General features: G+C 54.1%; 1 protein-coding gene across 2 annotated transcripts in view; it reads right to left on the reverse strand.

The window, feature by feature from the left end:
• Window positions 1–1,181: 1,181 nt before the first annotated feature.
• Unc5b (unc-5 netrin receptor B) overlaps window positions 1,182–19,249 on the reverse strand; it is a 68,357-nt gene continuing 50,289 nt past the window's right edge. The window contains exons 3-17 of one of the 2 annotated variants that reach the window (XM_036167775.1): window positions 18,391–18,534; window positions 18,002–18,105; window positions 16,827–17,007; window positions 16,050–16,217; window positions 15,286–15,450; window positions 15,051–15,083; window positions 13,002–13,196; window positions 12,348–12,737; window positions 11,720–11,807; window positions 9,939–10,107; window positions 9,613–9,846; window positions 6,108–6,257; window positions 5,237–5,401; window positions 4,012–4,193; window positions 1,182–1,816 (exon numbers count right to left, since the gene is read on the reverse strand). In XM_036167775.1, coding sequence (XP_036023668.1) covers window positions 1,651–1,816; window positions 4,012–4,193; window positions 5,237–5,401; window positions 6,108–6,257; window positions 9,613–9,846; window positions 9,939–10,107; window positions 11,720–11,807; window positions 12,348–12,737; window positions 13,002–13,196; window positions 15,051–15,083; window positions 15,286–15,450; window positions 16,050–16,217; window positions 16,827–17,007; window positions 18,002–18,105; window positions 18,391–18,534 — 2,534 coding nt within the window. In that variant the 3' untranslated portion in view covers window positions 1,182–1,650. The remainder of the gene's footprint in view (window positions 1,817–4,011; window positions 4,194–5,236; window positions 5,402–6,107; window positions 6,258–9,612; window positions 9,847–9,938; window positions 10,108–11,719; window positions 11,808–12,347; window positions 12,738–13,001; window positions 13,197–15,050; window positions 15,084–15,285; window positions 15,451–16,049; window positions 16,218–16,826; window positions 17,008–18,001; window positions 18,106–18,390; window positions 18,535–19,249) is intronic. The other variant, XM_036167776.1, reaches the window with a different exon arrangement.

Consider the following 19,249-nt stretch of genomic DNA (forward strand, 5'->3'; position numbering starts at 1 on the left):
GACCACGATCAACTTCTCACTACTTGAGTGCCTTCTGAAGCCCAGAAAAGTGCGAGACCTCAAGGGGCCTCACAGATAAAAAGGACTCAGAAGCCCAGAGAAGGCAGCTATGTACCCGAAGTCACACAGCACAGCAAGGACTTGGTTCCTGGTCTTCCGACTCCCAGGGTGCAAATGGACAGAGGTCCCTTCTGTGCATGGGCTAACAGTGACCAGCAAGGTCATGTCCACAGGGATGAGCATCTTTGGCAGGAAGAGCTGAGGGCCACTGTCTGAGGCAGTGTTTACCTAGGTGCCGGGGCACCTTGGTCTCAGTCTCAGAGCCCCACCTCAGGAGCTGCAGCAGGGAAGCTGGGACACAGATGCTTGCTGGGTCTGTGACCATGAAACCTGCTACCCCTTCAGAAGCTCCAACTTTCAAATCCCAGGCTGTGGCCAAGAGTGAAGACGTCCACTTAGTAAAGGCTACCTTCATATCTCCTGACCCCAGCAGGAGAGCAGACGAAGGGCTAGAGAGAGACGCAGGGGTGTGGACCAGCCAGGGCCCACCTAGACACAAAGCCATCCAGCCTGAGAACCTGGAGGACCCTGCCCCTACCCCTCTGCAGGAGCCGCACCTCTGGGCCACATTACTAGACCAGGAACCTCCAAGGAAAGAGAGACCTGAACCATCTCCCCAGGTCACAGCTAGCCTGGGCCTCCATCCAGATTCTCAGAAACCCAGGAGGCTGCAGAACGGCATCTGCCTGGGGCTCTGGGAGGTAGGAAGACCACCCAGCTTCCACTTGTGACTTAGAACCCAGTGGCTCAAACCCCATACCAGCTCCCTGCAAAGCTGGAGAAATGGAGACCTGGTCGCAATTTAGTCCAATTTAGTCCCCGTGCAGTCTTTTCCAGACAACACCCATGTGCACATGTACACATCTGTGCACACATGTGCCCATGACCGCACTCGCCTGTGGCCCAGGTCACAAGCATCCCCACTCTTAACCACATTGGAGAATAAAAGGCCCCCTGCCCCCCCCCCCCCCCTTTTTCTTTTCTTACTTTTTTGTTTGTTTTTTCTTAAAAAGGACCTATCCAAGTATCTGGATAATAAATCATTTGCGTTTCCTAAGAAACTGGGTTGTTTTTTTCCCTTGTGGTTTTTGCTCACTGACTTATGAAGTGTTCATTCATTCTTCCTTCCTTCCTTCCTTTTTTTTTTTTTGCTTGTTGACAGGAGACAGCAGTTGGTCTGAACTGAACTCAACCTTTCAAAGAGGACCAGGGATAGGAGACGCATCCCGAGCAAAAGATGACGTGAACACAGAATTGAAACCTGTGGGCCCCCACCGTCACAGGCCTGGGGGTGGTGGGTTGTCGAGGGGAAAGTCTCTGGCCTTAGGCTGCCCCAGAGGCCTCAGCCCATCCCAGTGTGAGCCAGGAAACGGTGGGGCAGAGGATCCTGGCCTCTCAGCAGTAGAGCACAGAGGTTTTCTAAGGCTGTGGTGGTCTGAAGGTGGTGGCAGGGAGGGGGGTGAGGGACCATTCCAGCTGTGAGCCAGGGATGGCAGAGGCTGGACACCCCCATGGAGAGGCTGCTAGGTCTCCTTACACTGTCTCATACTGGTCCCACACTGGTCCCAGCTGGCCTGCGGTCACAAGCGCTCAGCAGTCCCCATCAGTGGCCATGGCTACTAGCATCTCACTCTTGCCCATCTCCTCCAAGGCACTCGCCAGGCTGTTCAGATCCCCATCATCTTGCTGCTGAGCCTCCCAGAGGTCCAAGATGACGCCTGTGGGACTAGTTTTGGTGGCGAAGTAATTCAGGTACCTGTTGGAAAGAAAGAGAAATGTTGGCTTCCCTGCCCGAGAGTTGGGAAGATCCAGGCGGTGAGAAGACCGTGGGCTCCAGAGTCCCTGTAACAGCTGTGGGTCTGAATCCCATGTCCTCCGACTGCAGGGCTGCACAGCCCCATGCACATCAATGCATCCTCTAAGACTCATCCCATCTCCAAAATAGGAACAACGTCAGTTATCTCCTGTGAGAGTCTGGGAATGCAGTATTCCTGAAAAGGCTCGTGGATGGACAACCTGATCTCCTACAAGCAGTGTTCAGAGGCGGGGCTTTGAACAAGTGCCTGGGTCCCGAGCCTCTGCATTCATCAACAGATAGATCCACGGAGGGACTCAACATCTGATTAAGGGCTGGCAAGACAGTTCTGTGGGTCAATGTGAGGACTTGGGTTCAAATCCCTGGAACCAACATAAAAGTCATATGCATAGTGTGAATGTCTATAATCCCCGTGTTCCTTGAGCACCCCACCTCAAGGAGCAGAGACAGGGGAGTCCCTGGAGGCTCCTGGGCTAGCCTGGCACACAGGCAGAAGAACAAAGTGACCCCGTCTCAAACACAGTGGAAGGTGAGGCCCGACACCCAAAGTTGTCCCCTGACCTCCACACATGCCCCATGCAGAGTGACACTTGGGAGGGTCACACATTCTGAACACACGCTCGTGACATCTAAATAGATGGTTGGCCAGGGGTGGACCTGTGGAAGGTGGGACATGATGGAAGAAACCAGTCACACTGGGGTGTGTCCTGCCCTGGCCCTTCCGGTCTACTTCTCAGGTGACTTTGCTCCATTGTAGCCCCCTGACACAGTGGTCAGCTTTGCTCTGATGTACAGCAGCGGCAAAAGCTGAGCAGGAGCCAAAGCCTCTGGAACTGTGGGCCGGGACCCATCTTTACCCCTTTAAACGGCCCGATGAACTCCGCAGTGGGGAAGAGTTGACTCCCACAGCCGCTCACATCTTATTCATCACAGCTGCTGATGAGGTCTAAGCTCGCCCAAAGCACCCTCACCTCTTATTCATCACCATCATCAAAAGATGCGGGGACCCTGAGAGACCTTCCAAGCTGCCATGCTACCCACTTCTCTGGCGTTCACTTTCATTCTGGGCCTGTCCCTGCAGGACAAGCTCCTCTGAGGGTAGGAGAGGAGTCTCATCCATCTTTCTAAGGGTAGGAGAGGAGTCTCATCCATCTCTCTAAGCCCCTCCCATTTCTAGCACCCAGTTGTTTTTAAAAAATGGTTTTTTTGTTTGTTTTGTTTTGGTTTGGTTTGGTTTGGTTTTTCGAGGCAGGGTTTCTCTGTGTAGCTTTGCACCTTTCCTGGAACTCACTCTGTAGCCCAGGCTGGCCTCCAACTCACAGAGATCTGCCTGCCTCTGCCTCCTGAGTGCTGGAATTAAAGGCATGCGCCACCGCCACCACCTGGCTAAAAATTAGTTTTTAATGTGTACGTGCGTGCATGCGTATGTGTATGTGTAGGTCACAGGGCAAGTGTGTGTGTGTGTGTGTGTGTGTGTGTGTGTGTGTGTGTGTGTGTAGGTCAGGGGGCAATCTCCTGTGTCATCCTTAGGAACACCAATCACCTCATTTGAGGCAGGGTTTCTCACTGGCCAGGAGCTCACTATTCAGCTAGACTGGCTGGCTAGCAGATCCCAGGGACCTTCCTGTCTCCATCTCCCCAGTGCTGGGATTGTAAGTGTGTGTCAGCACGCCTGGTATTTTGACGTGGGTACTGGGAATTGAACTCAGGTCCTCATGCGTATGAAGCAAGCGCTTCTCTGTCGGAACCATCTTTTATCCCTGCTCAAGGCCAGGGGATAAGAATTTCCAGGAAGTGACCATTTGACACTTTCACCATGTACCCCTGGCATTCAGAGTACCCTAAAAGAGCCTGGGCACCGAGACGCTGGTAGCGACCATGACTACCTGGTGTCAGGGCTGGGTCTGCCCCTGGTATGGGCAAGGAAGTGTTTGCCTACACTATGGAAGAGCAGTGCTTAGAGAATCGATCGTAGCGATCACTCAAAGCCCACCTGGCTCACAGTGTCTCTGAGAGGGACACTGGGCAGGGGGACAGGGACCTCAGTGCATACAACCCCAGCTGTGGATCTGTCACTGATGACGGCACAAGGGGAGCCGAGGACAATAGAGGTGACCGTGGCTTGGGATACTCACCGGTCCATGGATAGTTTCTGTGCCAATAGCCGCCAGTCGTTGCCCCGTGAGCTGGGGGCGTCCAGGCTGTTGCAGATCTTCTGGCGGATGGACAGTGGTATCTTGAAGGCATAGGGTCCCAGCTGGGTGGTAACAGCATTGCCAGGGGCAGAGCAGAGTGCATCCAGGGAGCCAGCAGGTGTCTGGAAGGGTAGGGAGGAGAGTGATAAGGCCGGTGATGGACAGGAGCTCATCCCGTCTCCCTGCCTGGACAGGGGCTGAAGGGCTGAGGTTGTAGCTTAATTGGCCGAGTGCTCGCCTAGCACCCACGATGCCCTGGGCTCTACAATCACTTGTCTCTTCTAGGTCATCTCTAGCAAGGGTTGCTCGATGCCCTGTATCAGGTGTGACCTTACTTGGGATCAGCCCTGGGCACACGTTGACTCAGCCTTGGGAGGAAGCCCCAGGAGTCATAGCCATGGCCTAGGCCATGAAGAAGACCAGCTCTGATACAGGTAGAAAAGAGTCTAGGGGGCTGGGGTTTTAGCTCAGTGGTAGAGTGCTTGCCTAGCAAGCGCCAGGCCCTGGGTTCGGTCCCCAGCTCTGGCAAAAAAAAAAAAAAAAAAAAAAAAAAGTCTAGAGAGGACAGGAGACCTACCTGGGGGAGAGCTGGCTTGAGACCTGGGTTGAGTGCTTTCTACTACACTGGTCATCTTGGAGGGCTTTGTCTAAAGCTCAGTTTGGAGTTAGTGGTTGGGAGCCACAGGCCAGTCCTTAAATGATATTCCCCAAGACTTTTTTTTTTTTGGGAGATAGGGTCTCATGTAGCACAGGCTATCCTTAAACTCACAATGTAGCTGAAGATGACCTTGGATCCTCCTGCCTCCATGTCCCAAGTACTGGGAGTACAGGTGTACACCACCATGCCTGCTTTATTTGATGGTGGAGCCCAAGACGACACCACGCATGCTATGCAAGCACTCTGACAAGTGAGCTACAGCCCCAGCCTTGAGACTCTTATCTTCCACACGGGGACCACCATAACCTCTCTCCCTGTGGGTAGGTGTGACACTTGATCTGGTAATATATGCCATGTGAACAGTGCTTAGTAAGTAATGGTTGCCCGCTCAAGGTGCCCAGATCCCTGCTGTGACTCGAAGGGAAGAGGAGTCTTCACGGGAGATGCTGGGGAGTGAGGTACGTGTGTACCAGAGCCTCAGTCCCCTGGGCTGTCACCAACCCTCACCTCGGCCAGCGTGGTGTGCAGCTGGAAGATCTGACCTTCCCCTTCCACCTGCCGCACGCAGACTTTACAGGTGAACTCGGTGGAGGCCAGGCTGTGCCTCTCCAGGGTGAAAGTGCAGTGCAGGGCTTTCTGGCTGCCATTCCAGATGTGGTAGAAGGGAATCTCCTGCAGGAGAGGTAGGTAGGTAGGTGGTCAGGGTTGCAGGAGAAAGTAGGCATTTGCCAGAAGTGGGTGGGGACCAGCCTCAGGGAGGGCTGGGCCTCTGGAGGCAGTTCAAGTCTCTCTATGAAATGTTTTTCAGAGTAGGGAAAGCTGGCAAGCTAAATGGTGCTGACCCCCTTAGTTCTGGGAGTTGAGAAATGGGCCTGTATGGGAAGGGAAGACAGAATGTGTGTGTGTGTGTGTGTGTGTGTGTGTGTGTGTGTGTGTGTGTGTGTGTCAGCGTGCATACATGAGCTGGAGCATGGACCACCTAGGGCCTCAATGGTGGCATATGCTGCAGGATGGAACAAAGGACCATGAGTGCAGAGATAAGCAGAGTTAGTCTGCAAGGCTTGTATTTGTTTAGACGGGTGTGGCCCCAGACCAGCAACATGCAGTATATAAAGGGCCTGAAGGGGATGTGGAGGTGATGGGCATGGGTATTTGTGGGGGGTGAGGTGCAAGAGGGGCTATAGACGTCGCTGTCAGTGGCACAGAATTTAGGGTTGGGCCTGAAGATGGCTGGAAACATGGAGGACAACAGGCTGGGGAGACAGGACAGGGATGGGAGACCCGGGAAACAATGCTTGCTTCACTACCAAGGATGGAGCAGTGGTTCCTCCCCGCCCCTCCCCGCCCCTCCCTGCCCCTCCCCAGGCCCAGTGCTCACCTGGTACTTGGCCAGCAGCTTACTTCTCCAGTGGGCATGGGGGATGTCGTGGAGGGAGAGGCGCAGGTTGTGGTAACTGTCCTTAAAGAGCAAAGGCTTGGGCTCTTCTACCAAGTAGCCGCCCAGAGTCCGCTCCAGCTCCAGCACTTCCTGTGGACAGGGCAGTGGGAGGGGCTTGTTACCCTTGGCCCACGGGTCTTTTATACTGCCAGTTGCTAGTCTGGGGCCAGACCCATCTGATCCCATTAAGAAGGTGCTTCAGATGAATGGATGGGCAGATACATGAGTGGATGAATGGAATGGGTGGGTAGATGGATAATGGATGGATAGGTAGACAGACAGACAGACAGACAGACAGGCTTACAGGCTATGGGAGATAAACAGATAACCAGTAAACTGGATAGATGATATATGGGTGGACAGATAAGAGGGATAGACAGATACATGAGTGGGTAACAGGAGCTTGGAAGGAGAATTAGATAAATGTATAGATGGGTTGGACATACAGGTAGGATACTGAGTATATGAATGGGTAAACACAAAGATGATGAATGGATGGATGGACAGATGAATGGATCATTGGATAGATGTGTGCGTTAGGTGGGTAAACAGATATACAAAGGAGTAGGTATATGAATAGAATATTTGGAAGGAAAGATACCTGAGTAAAGAGATGGGTAGTAGCTGGATGGCCACATAGGCTGTTTACGTGTATAGGAAGAGTGTATAGGAAGAGTGGACAGGAAGAGTGGACAGGAAGAAGAGTGTACAGGAAGAGTGTACAGCAAGAGTGTACAGGAAGAGTGTACAGCAAGAGTGTACAGCAAGAGTGTACAGCAAGAGTGTACAGGAAGAGTGTACAGCAAGAGTGTACAGGAAGAGTGTACAAGCAAGAGTGTACAGGAAGAGTGTATAGGGAGAGTATATAGGAAGAGTGTACAGGAAGAAGAGTGTACAGGAAGAGTGTACAGGAAGAGTGTACAGGAAGAAGAGTGTACAGGAAGAGTGGACAGGAAGAGTGTACAGGAAGAGTGTACAGCAAGAGTGTACAGCAAGAGTGTACAGGAAGAGTGTATAGGAAGAGTGGACAGGAAGAGTGGACAGGAAGAAGAGTGTACAGGAAGAGTGTACAGGAAGAGTGTACAGGAAGAGTGTACAGGAAGAAGAGTGTACAGGAAGAAGAGTGCACAGGAAGTAGAGTGTACAGGAAGAGTGTATAGGAAGAAGAGTGTACAGGAAGAGTGTACAGGAAGAGTGTATAGGAAGAGCGTACAGGAAGAGTGAACAGGAAGAGTATACAGGAAGAGTGTACAGGAAGAGTGTACAGCAAGAGTGTACAGCAAGAGTGTACAGGAAGAAGAGTGTACAGGAAGAATGTACAGGAAGAGTGTACAGGAAGAGTGTACAGGAAGAAGAGTGTACAGGAAGAGTGGACAGGAAGAAGAGTGTACAGCAAGAGTGTACAGGAAGAGTGTACAGGAAGAGTGTACAGGAAGAGTGGACAGGAAGAAGAGTGGACAGGAAGAAGAGTGGACAGGAAGTAGAGTGGACAGGAAGAAGAGTGGACAGGAAGAGTGGACAGGAAGAGTGGACAGGAAGAAGAGTGTACAGGAAGAAGAGTGGACAGGAAGAGTGGACAGGAAGAGTGGACAGGAAGAAGAGTGGACAGGAAGAGCGTACAGCAAGAGTGTACAGGAAGAAGAGTGTACAGGAAGAGTGTACAGGAAGAGTGTACAGGAAGAAGAGTGGACAGGAAGAGTGTACAGGAAGAAGAGTGTACAGGAAGAGTGTACAGGAAGAGCGTACAGGAAGAAGAGTGTACAGGAAGAGCGTACAGCAAGAGCGTACAGGAAGAAGAGTGTACAGGAAGAAGAGTGGACAGGAAGAAGAGTGGACAGGAAGAAGAGTGGACAGGAAGAAGAGTGTACAGCAAGAGTGTACAGGAAGAGTGTACAGGAAGTGGACAGGAAGAGTGGACAGGAAGAAGAGTGGACAGGAAGAAGAGTGGACAGGAAGAGTGGACAGGAAGAAGAGTGGACAGGAAGAGTGTACAGGAAGAGTGGACAGGAAGAAGAGTGTACAGGAAGAGTGTACAGGAAGAGTGCACAGGAAGAAGAATGGACAGGTAGTGGGAAGAAGGGTGAATAGATGAGGCTTGAACAAGTAAAGAACGCAATCAGGCCAGAACGTGGCAGCTTCCCTGTTGATCCTCACACCACCCTCTGCCAGGATGAACACTAGCCAGCACCAGTGCCACCAGACCCAGCTGCAGGAGGCTGACAGCAGGGCCCCACCCCTTTGGGAGGCTCTTGGAATGTTGGGGTAGTCCAGTCCCACAGGGGACGTGTCTTCTTCCCCAAGGCCTTTTCATCTATATCACATTAGTCCCCAGCACGGAGCCTGAGAAAGCCACATGAGCCTCAGAGAAATGATTAGGAGAGACCCCAAGTCGGAGCCGGGAGGAGGCATCGGTCCGTCCCGTCTGTCCCATCTGTCCAGAAGAACTATGAGGCTTCCCAGAGGGCTACGGGAAGGATGGAGAAGAGAGCCAACTCTATATCCTCCAGTATCACGCTAGAACGAGACGGATGACCTGGGAAAGGGACAGTGACTTTGGGACATGTACGACAGGTGGTGACTATGTTCTCCACATCTGCCAATATCATCCCCTTCCATCTCTGCCTAACATCTCCTCATCTGCCCTTGCTTCTCCCTCACTTCCGGTCTCCATTGGCTTTCCCTTTGTGTCTGTTAGAAGTCTGGGCTATGTTCTCTCATCCCATCAATCCCTGGCCTGCCCATCTTACTGACCAACCACAAGGTCTAGCCTAATCTCTTGGCCACTGCCTGCTGTCTGGGACTTAGTCCCGGCTTCCCAACTGACCTTTGTCTCTTGTTTACCAACACACACACACACACACACACACACACACACACACACACACACACACACACACCCCACAGCTGCAGACCTTTCTACAGAGCACCTGTGAACAGGGGTCTGCCACAGCAGGGCTCCTTGCCCCTGGACAGCATCCCAGTTACTAAGCATGACCCAAGTTTTCTAACAAGCGGCTCGTTTCTCCAGCCCTCTCTGTCACTTAACACAGTCACACCTACACACTCCCTACACTGTCCACACATGCTGAGCTGCACACCTGTCTTGGCAGGAAGTCTTTCTGCTGTCCCTAATGTCCTTCCTCTTCTCCACCCAGAGTGACAACTTGCTATCCAGGGCTTAGGTCTGAGGTCCACTTTCCTCAAACCCCTCAAAAGAGATATCCCTGCTTGTCCCCCACCTCCATCCCAGAGTCAGGAGCTGTGGCCACCACCCCTGTCTGAGAATCCAATGCTGTTCTGACGTCTGATGACAGGAAGAGTGACTACTGACTGATGATGGACAATGGTGCCAGAAAGATGCCTGGCCGGGACCATGCACCCTGGGAGGGGAGCAACTGATGATGGGTTGTGTCGATGCCCCTGCAGTGCCCCCACATGCTCCTACCTTCAATGCCACAGGCATGTCCTCCAGACAGTAGACCCTGAGGCTATATTCCAGGGAGGTGCAGAGGGCTGGGGCAAAGATGGCCAGCTGGAGCCGCTTGACTGCTGAGCGTGAGTAGGACTCGCCCGTGAACACGTAGGTGCCTAGCTGGTCCAACAGGATGTGGCAGGACTTAGCCTCCAGCTGGCAGTAGCAGGGGGTGTTCAGGGTCTCCTCATCCAAGGTCACCACCTCCTACATGGGGAGAAGAGAATGTGGTCCTCTGGGCTGGGATCAGTCAGGAGAGGAGGTGTCCTGAGACTTGGCCACTGCACCCAGCGCCTCACCTCCCAGTGGCCCTGATGGGTCTGGGTCTTGAGCTGGAAGATCCAGTCTCCAGCGATGACTTCAGCACAGTGGGGCACAGTGAGGATGACAGGGCGGCACAGGAGGAGGCCCGTGGGACCACAAGTCACCGAGGGGCTCAATACTGTCTGGGTCCCTTCCGAAAGCGGGCTAAGGGGGCGGGCAGAGGGAGACAGTGAATGAAGGCCGGAAGTACCCATGCAGCAGGGGCACACTTCACTCCTGCAGGGCCCCCACCTCCACCCAAGGCCTTTGCCAAGGCAAGTCTCTGCTGCTGGGGGGGAGGGAGGGCCTGCAGACATCACAGCAGTGGGAAGTAGGGATGTGGCATAAACCAGGAAGAACATTCTAGATTTTGCTATTACGTCAAAACAGTCTCATCCAAAGCTTTGCACAGCCTCAAAAGTCTGGGGTTTTACATAACATTCTGGTCTTCCTTTACTTTTCTTTAAAACAGCACAAATCAACAAAAATACAAAAACAGTCTGGAGAGATGACTCAGCGGTTAAGAGCACGGACTGCTCTTCCAGAGGTCCCGAGTTCAATTCCCAGCAACAACCACCCGTAATGAGATCTGGTGCCCTCTTCTGGCTTGCAAGGACACATGCAGACAGAAAACTATACATAATAAATCTTTTTTTTAAAAAAAAAGCACGGGGTGGGGACTGGGGGGGATGGATATGAAAGATTCAGAAACCAGAATGAGCTGGGCATGGCACACATCTTTAATCCCGGCACTCAGGAAGCAGAAGTACGTGGATCTCTAAGTTTGAGGCCAGCCTGGGGAGTATATAGGGAGATGCTGTCTCCGTGGAGAAAAAAAAACAAAAAAAAACATTTGCGACCATAAACAAAACCATAGTGGTGCACACCTTTCATCTCAGCACTAGGGGAGGCAGAGGCTGATCTCTGAGTTCAAGCCCAGCCTGTTTACACAGTGAGTTCCAAGACACCCAGGGCAACAGGGTTGCACGCTCTTACACTACCCTCGGGAGAGCTGGTTCTAATCTACACAACCACCAGTGTGTCAGAAAGGGCGTTGTGCCCGTGTTCTTGGAGGCATGAAGGTATTAGCATGAGGGAAAACATCCTTGCAGGTTCCTTAAGCAGAACACTTCCTAATGTCTGTCCACGTTGTTTCATTAACTGCCCGTGACTACCATTCAGCTGGAATGACCTCTCATAAACAACGCACATGGCGTGTGTACACGCGACTCTCTTGTTCATGTTCTAGGCCCAGGTTTGAACTGAGACATTCCATGTTTCTTACTAGCTGTGACAGTTAATCTTCTCTGTGGACTTGACTGGATTCGGGGTCATGGAAGAGATGCAAACCCTGACATGCCTGTCTGTGAGGGTGTCCCAGAGAGGGTTAAGAAGGAGGAGAGACCTACTCTGAAGGCAGGTAGCATGTCCTGTGGGCTAGGGAACGAAAAGGAAAGGGGAACATTGGGGCACCGGTGTTCGGCCCTCTTTAGTTCTGACTGCGGATGCTCCACAGTCCTGTGACCACAGTCAGAGGGGCCGTCACTATGGTGAGCCCAAATCAATGCTACCTCCTTAAGTTCTTATCAGGCATTTGCCACAGCAATGGGACAGTAAACAGTGCACTCATTGGTAAATCCCCTTTGCACAGGAGGGAATTGCTGCTGCCGGGTTTTACTCATTTAGAACACGCTTTCTCCGGGGGACCCTGGACACTGGGGACCAAGCTCCAGAGGAGAAGGGGCACTGCCTGGCCAGGGCTGGAATGTCTACTCACAGGGTGCTTTCGGCTTTGTTGATAAGTAGATACATCTCATAGAACTTGCCCGGGGGGATGGCTCCATTTGGTACCAACAGGCTGACACCTAGGGAGGAAGGGAAGGTCGTCAGGAAGGAGGTTGGAGGAAGTAGAGGAGATAAGAAGGATGGGGTGGGACCTGGCTCCAGCTTAGAGACATTCCGGAAAGACTCTAGATTGGGGAAGAGAGGCGGGGGACAGATACAGGGAGCAGCCAGGCCACTCGGCCATAGCTGGTATGCCCAGGAATACAGGAGTCTCTAACATTGCTGGGGTGGGGGTAGGGGGTGTCAGAAGCCCCTGAGCTCCTTCTATACTGGCTCAGGACAGCACTCTGAAAAGCTGCCAGCTGATACTTGAACAAGTTGAGATGGGTACCCCGCCCTGCTGTCTCTCAAAATTAGGATCTCTCTGTGGGACTCTAACAATAAGAGCCATTCTCCCAACCTGACAGGGGCGGTGAGGCCCCTCCAAGTGCTTGACCCAAGACTTCCCTGACCTTGAGAGGCCCAAGTAGGCCTGATCTCAGGTCTTCAACCAGACTTCTCTATGTATAATCTGCCCCGAGCTTCACTTTCCCATCTGAGCGTCAGGACCACGGACCTACCTGTGCCAGGAATGCTCAGCCTCCCGCCCAGGCAACCAAAGGTGCCGCTCAGGCTGCTGCCGGGGTCTCGAGGCAGGCCCAGGAGCTGTTGGGAACCAAGGCTGGCACTGCGCAGGTGCAGCAAGTGGGTGTCCCGGGGGAAATCGCCTGGGTATGTGCCGGGCGGGAGGACACCCAGCAGGTCGGCTCCATCAGCCAGGCCAGATCCAGAGCCGGTGGTGCTGGAGTTATAGACCTTGATCTTGAGGCTAGGCAGGGGATCCAGCAGGGGCGAATTAGTCATTGGGATCTTGTCGGCGGAGTCCTGCAGGGCATACACGGGCCCACGGTAGATGCCAGCACTAGCTGTCAGGTCTGGAGGGGCGGCCGGGTGCAGGAGCTGCGGGTTGTCTGCAGGGGTGAGTGTGATAGTTAGACTCACCTTCCCTACCCATCACCACACTGGCCCTGCCTACTCTGTTCCCTCCGGGCCTTCTGCCCTCTCCACAGGTCTAGCCACAGAAGGCGCAATTGCCACCTGCCACGGGGAGCTTCAGACAAATGGAGAAATACGCCAAGAGGCTGTCAGGACCCCACAGCTCTGGTGACAGCTAGCTCCTCTGCTCTGTGGGCCCCCCACCATTCCTGCCACCCCAGGCTCCTCCAGGTCCTTACTAGGCCTTGCAGTCTTGAAGTTAACAGGGTGGAAACCGCCAGTGAGGGCAGCTGAGGAGTCAGTGATGTCCGTGTCAAAGTCCCGGCAGTTTCTGCGGTACACGACCACGCCCACGGCCATGAGAATTGCCGCAACCACAAAGATGGCTACCACGAGGCCTGCGTACAGCGCCACGTCTCCTGAGGGTTCCAGGACTGTAGAAACAGTAGGGTTAAGTGAGGGGCAGGCCCTTGAGGGTCCCAAGGAAAATCTAGATCCCAGGCTCCACCTGCCAAGGCAGATTGGTGGCCTCAGGGAAGTCTCACACCCCCAGGAGTCCATCTCTTCCCCCGTACACTGTCATAGAACCCCTGCCCGATTGCCCATCCTCTTAGGGTAGCGTTGAAGGTAACGGAACCAATAGGTCCGATTCACAAGCTGAGGAGCCCGGGGTGGGAGGCTCAGAAACACGCGGGGCACACAATTCCACCTAAATGACAAGGCTTCGCTCCGGGCCTACGACTTCCCTATGACCAAAGGCCCTGGCTCCCCGAAACCTCCTTAAGCAGTCTCCTCGGCCACGCCAAGGATGGGAGGTGGAGAGGGTGGGAGGAGTGGCGTGAGAGGCAAAGCAATGGATGGAGAGGTGAAGAGCAGATGGGTGAAAAGAGGTGAACTGGGGAAGGCCACCCATGGCTGCACCTCCTTCCTCCAGCAGGGGGCTATGGTTGCAAATAACTACTTATTGCCTGCCAGGCAGGAACCTGGAAAGGTCAGAGGCAGGGTCCACAGACCGGTCTAGGAGGATGGGAATATCCCATCCACACCGTCCCTTGTGCACTCAAGTAGATACAGGCGGCTACCGAGAACTGAAATGTGACCCGTGCAATTGAGGAGCTGTGTGTTTTAATGAATTTACTTCTAATTAAGTGAAATGTGAATTTTAAAAGCCACCTGGGGTGAGCGACCTTCACATCAGCCAGCTCAGGCACAGCCAAGATGGGGGCCACCAGGCAGATGCTCTTTGGTCTTGCTTCTTTTGGGAGCTCCAAGAGGCACTCATGTTTCATTAAAAGCAGGGAACTCTGGGAGAGGTAGCCTGAGTTCCAACGCCTGGCCTTCCGCACCCGTGGGTGAGCCCAGGCCTCCTAGCATGGAAGGCCATGGCTTCCTGCTCTGGGAGCCTGCTCACTTCCTACACTGCTTTTCTACTCAACAGTCCTCACTGGGCTCCCCCAGGGCATCCTGGCAACCAGGGAGCTGCTAGAGACTCTTCCTCAGGGCTGAGCTCCCCGCTCTCTGGAGGTTTCTGCCCCAACAGGAGCAGGCTCTTCCCTAAGCTTGGCTCAGATGCTCTCATGTCCTCACTCACACTGGGGGCCACTTGCTTGGTGATTTATACTTCCTAATCAGCCACCGGCCTGGCCTCTCGGGGTGCTGGGCTGAAGACTTCCCTGCCGGTTTTATGATTCCAGAATGATCTGAAATTGCTCTTTAATTACCACAGGCTAGTCTGAGGGAGAGGCTGTGTTGCTCTGATATTGCAGTCGCAGTGGCAAGGGGCCCGAGGGGCAGGAGAGAAGTCACCGGGGAGCTGAATCAGAGCAGTACCGCTCTCACCAGAGTGAACTTGGGAGGTGTGGCCCAGCTGCTAGGGGTACAGTGTGGGACAGACGTGACCCGGTCTCCCAGCACGTCTCAGAGAGGAGAGACAATGATTAGGACCATCTGCTCTGGCCACAAAAATATCTGGGTTCAAGTCCTGGCTCTGCTACCTTCCTAGTTTGTTCCTTGGACAAATTTCTTCTCTCTGAGATTCAGTGTCCTATTCTATAACAGGAGGGTAAGGGGAGGCCTGGGGCCTTTCTGTCAGCCAAGAGTCTGCTTGCCTCTCTGTGATGGGAGTGTGGCAAGATGCATGAGGCGGAGGGATCCTATGGGGCTGTACTGGGAGTGGAGGGAGAGGAGGATGTCATCAACTTTCCCTGTCCTGCACCCCACACCCATGGAAAGCCAGCCGAGGAGAGCCAGGGATCCCCAGAAGAGGACAGTCACAAAATGGGACTTACGTTGGCTTTTAGGGTCGTTTAGAGTTCTCTTATCTGTCAAGGGAAATAAAGGGGAGACAATGACATGGATGACAGATAAAGAATGGTAGACGAGGTGATGGGGTCACGGCACGGATGAGATGAAGGATGGGGGGGGTGGACGGACGCCCTGCGGGCTGCTCTGCTCAGGTTGGGCACAGTGGCTCAAGGCTGGGCAGGGGCAGAGGGGTCTGTCACCTGACTCCAGAGCACTCACTCTGCACACACAGCCCATCGGTGCAGTTCTTGGAGTCAAGCAGCGTTCCGCTGCAGTCCCGGCCTCCGTTCTGGGGTGGGGGCGCCATGCACTCACGACTGCGCCAGTGCGCACACTCTGTGCTGCAAGCCGACCACTTGCTCCACTCCGTCCATGCTCCATCCACTGTGGGAACACAGCACACGCAGTTATGCATTCGAAGAGCAACACAGAAACAGTGACACCAATGCACACACGTGCGCCCACGGATGCATGCATGCAACATATGTGCAGGCCAGTTAGTAAATCAATACCATATCCACACAGCCACAGGTCAGGGGTAGCTAGATGAACTCAGCAGACTGTAACAAAGATACTTAAGGTGACTGGCTCAGAGAGAGCCCAGAACTTGGGTGAGAAAACAGCAGACGGTCACGTATACATAACCAAAGGACAAGCACAGCTGGATGGACAAGGACAGGGGCAGATGAACAGAGGGAAGACAGACAGAGGAGGCTGTTAACAGGATGAACATCTGTGGCCAATAGGCATCCCAACAGATACATGCAGCAAGCTCTCTGGGGACCCCAGCAGTTCTCAAAGTCAGGAGCCCCATCTAGCTTCAGCTCACTGCTTGAGTCCAGCTCTCCAGCAGTCTGGGACAGAATTGGATACTAAAGACTACAGAGCATGCTGAGGACCTGGGGTCTGGACTCCTTGATGCTCAGGGGGCTCTATAGACATCCCATAGGCAGAGGAGCCTGGGCGGGGCTTGTGGCTCCTACCTGGGCACACGGTGGTGCAGGCTGTCTTCTGGAAGGCCTGTCCCTCACAGAAGGCACCTCCATTGAGTGGGGCAGGGTTGGTGCAGGTCCGTGTACGCTTCTGCCAGCCTCGGCCGCATCGATTAGAGCAGGGTGACCACTCTGCCCAGCTGGACCAGCCGCCATTCACTGGAGGGATGGGTCATCGCACAGTTAGCCTGGATCTGGGTTTCTCCGGGTTTTTCAAACCCATCACCCAATTTTACTAACCCAGCCACTCTGGTTGGAACCCTTCACCTGTGGGGCTGGGCACCTGAAAGGATTTAGGAGGTCACTGTCTATTGGCCTATTGCACAGTAACACAGAAAGGCTAGAAGGTTAACACTTAACCAAGGCCACCCAATGTGTGATCGGGTACCAGGGACTGAATTCCAGGAGAGGAATATGCTGCCACTATGGTTCTTCCCTCCATCCTTGGGCCCAAAAAAAGAGCAGAGAGCAGCCTGGGACAAAATGACTTGAGTGTGGAGATCTGGCTGTGACCCTGCCTTGGGCCTAACTCAGAAGAAGAGGGCCCTAAGAAGTAGGGGAGTACTCCTGGCTGGGGACCCAGGGTGCCTGACTTGGCCACTTATCTCTCTAGATTGCTTCTTCATACCGTTCAGGGGGCCCACTAGCCTCCTGGAAGTCAGGGTAGGTGGGATGTACTGCAGGTCTCCCCCCTAGCACCCGAGAGTTCCCACTACGGAGGACACCGAGGATAACCCCGGCACATCCGGGCAAGCACCCCATCCACACCGTAGACAATGACTGTAGCAGTGGTACTCCGGCGCTTGGCCACAATATTCTTGGCCACACAGGTGTAGTTGGCTGTGTCTGACAGGCGAGCCTGGCGGATGATGAGGTTGTGGTCAATGGTGAGCAGGAAGTTGGTGTCCTGAGTGGGGTCAATGACATCTTCATTCTTAAGCCACTCCACCTGTGGAGGGGAGCAGTGAGGGCTCATGGTCTGCCTGCGGGCACTGGGGACAGGCCCCCTGCAGAGGGATGGAGGGGTCTAAGCTAAGCATAACTAGAATACCCAACCCTGCCTATATCCACACCCAGGTTCACACCCGGCAGCAACAGGTGCCAGCACCACCGTGGGGCACATCATTTACCAGCGGAGTGATCTTGGGAGACCCAGGGCCTCAATTTTACCAACTGAAAGATGAACCCTAAATAGCACCTACCCCATGGGGCAGGGGTGAAATGTGACATGCTGGGCTCAGAGAAGTACCAAGCATGCACAGGCTGCCAGTGTCTATCCCTCAACCCCTAAGCTTCTCAAAGCTGCAGCCTCCCACCACCCCCCCCAAGCAGGACCCCTGGGTTCAGTCCTCAGCTCCGCTACTCACTAACAATCACAATCCAGGTGGCCACACCATCCCTCCCATCTCTCACGGAGTGGTTCTGCCCACATTGCAGGGCTGCCGAAGAGACCAAAGCCCAAAAGGTAGCAGTCACCACCCAGGTGCCCACTGTGCCCACTGTTTTGCCCGGGAGGGCACAAGAAAAGCCTAGGTGACCAGTACAAAGTTTGGGGGCTTTACAGCTGAGTGAGTCCTGAGTAAGAGGCCTGTCCTTTGCTGCAAAGCCACATGTGCCCCGTGAACTTCTACACCAGTGTAGGGCATGTGGAAAGAGGAAGGTGGTGTTTAGCTGACGGAGTAGACATCTGAACACACACACTGAAACCCGGTGGTATCTACAAGTATGGATTTCCTGGGTCTGTGCCAAGTAGGGGTGTCAGAGACCAGACCTGGGGCCTACCCAAGGAGCCCTGGGGTTCTCTTCCTGTGAGGTTGCATCTAAGGAGGGCTGGACAGGGTCCGGTGTGAGTGGAGTGCAGGAGAGGCAGACAGACAGAGGTCTAGAGGCTGTGCATGCCAGCTGCTGATAAGTGCCCTGCCTGGCTGGCCACATCCCCTCACCTCAGCCACAGGTATTCCCTCCGGTGGGCGGCACTGCAGAAGGACCTCATGATCCAACGGCACCTCCTTTGCCAGGGGCTCCTGGTCAAAGTTCTTACGCAGGTCTGAGAGGAGAGTTCCAAGTACATCAAGTGAGGGATGGGAACATGAAGTGCCCATTTCGCCACTAGGGGGCAGAATATACCTAAGGATCTATTTACTGTATGTAGGCTCCCTTCACCTGGGGACGCGCAGCCGCTCCCTGACTCTGGGACCTGGCCTAGAAGCTCCAGGCTTGCTTTCACAGGTGGCAAGGGCTGCTGGAAACCCTGGGGTCTGAGGGGGCCAGACTTCTGGGTCTAAGAGCCCGTGTGGGCTGGCATGCACATGGGGGGATCAGGGCAGCATACAGGCGATGCGGATGTAGGCTCGGCGGCTCTTGGTGGTTCCCGAAGCGCTCCAGGCTACGCACTGGCACCAGTAGTCCTCCAGGCCGAAGAGTTCTTCCACCTGCTGCCGGGACACCTCGATCTGCACCTCTCGCACCCGCAACCCTGGGAGAAAGGAGATTGGGTCCTCAGTGTCAGGGGAAGACACCACACCTCCCTTCTACCCCAGCCTGTGGCTCCCCTGCAGAATCCCATTGGCTCCCATCTGGAGCTATCTCTAGCCATCCCCCAGGTCTGTGTGAAAGCCAATGCCAGCCTTCTGATTCCTCGGACCCATTCACCACCCGGCTAACCTGGGCTTGTCAAGAACACGCATGTCCACAGACCCCTCAGCAGAAAGACCCGGGGCCACAGTACACTGTCTCCTGCCTTGAACTCCTCCGTCCCTTCTACACCCAGGGCACTTTCAGTTCCCCGCAGTTTGGGCTACCTGCTGGTCCAGGCCTGTGCCTCTTGTCCTGGTCACAGCTGTCCTCCCATGCATGGGCTGTGGGGCCACAGTCACTATGCACAGCTCGTGGGGGACAACAGAACCCCAGGTCTCAGGGCTAGCAGGTACCATGTGCTCCGCACAGCAGGAGTGAGACCCATGCTGGCCCTGTTATTAGGAACCATGGAGTTACTTGCCATCACAGATCTGAGGACCCCAGCAAGCAAACTGCCTCTTGCTTGGGCTAGAACTCATGGTTGGCTCTGACTGAGACAAGAAGGAACTCGCAGGTCAAAGAAATAAGGACTAGTTGGAAGAAGCCAGGACAACCCACCCAAGAAGAATACAGAGATGTTTGGCAGGGCGCAAAGGGCCCTGGTTCTCTGCCTG

Source organism: Onychomys torridus, chromosome 18 (genome assembly GCF_903995425.1).
Source record: "Onychomys torridus chromosome 18, mOncTor1.1, whole genome shotgun sequence".
Lineage (NCBI taxonomy): Eukaryota > Metazoa > Chordata > Mammalia > Rodentia > Cricetidae > Onychomys > Onychomys torridus.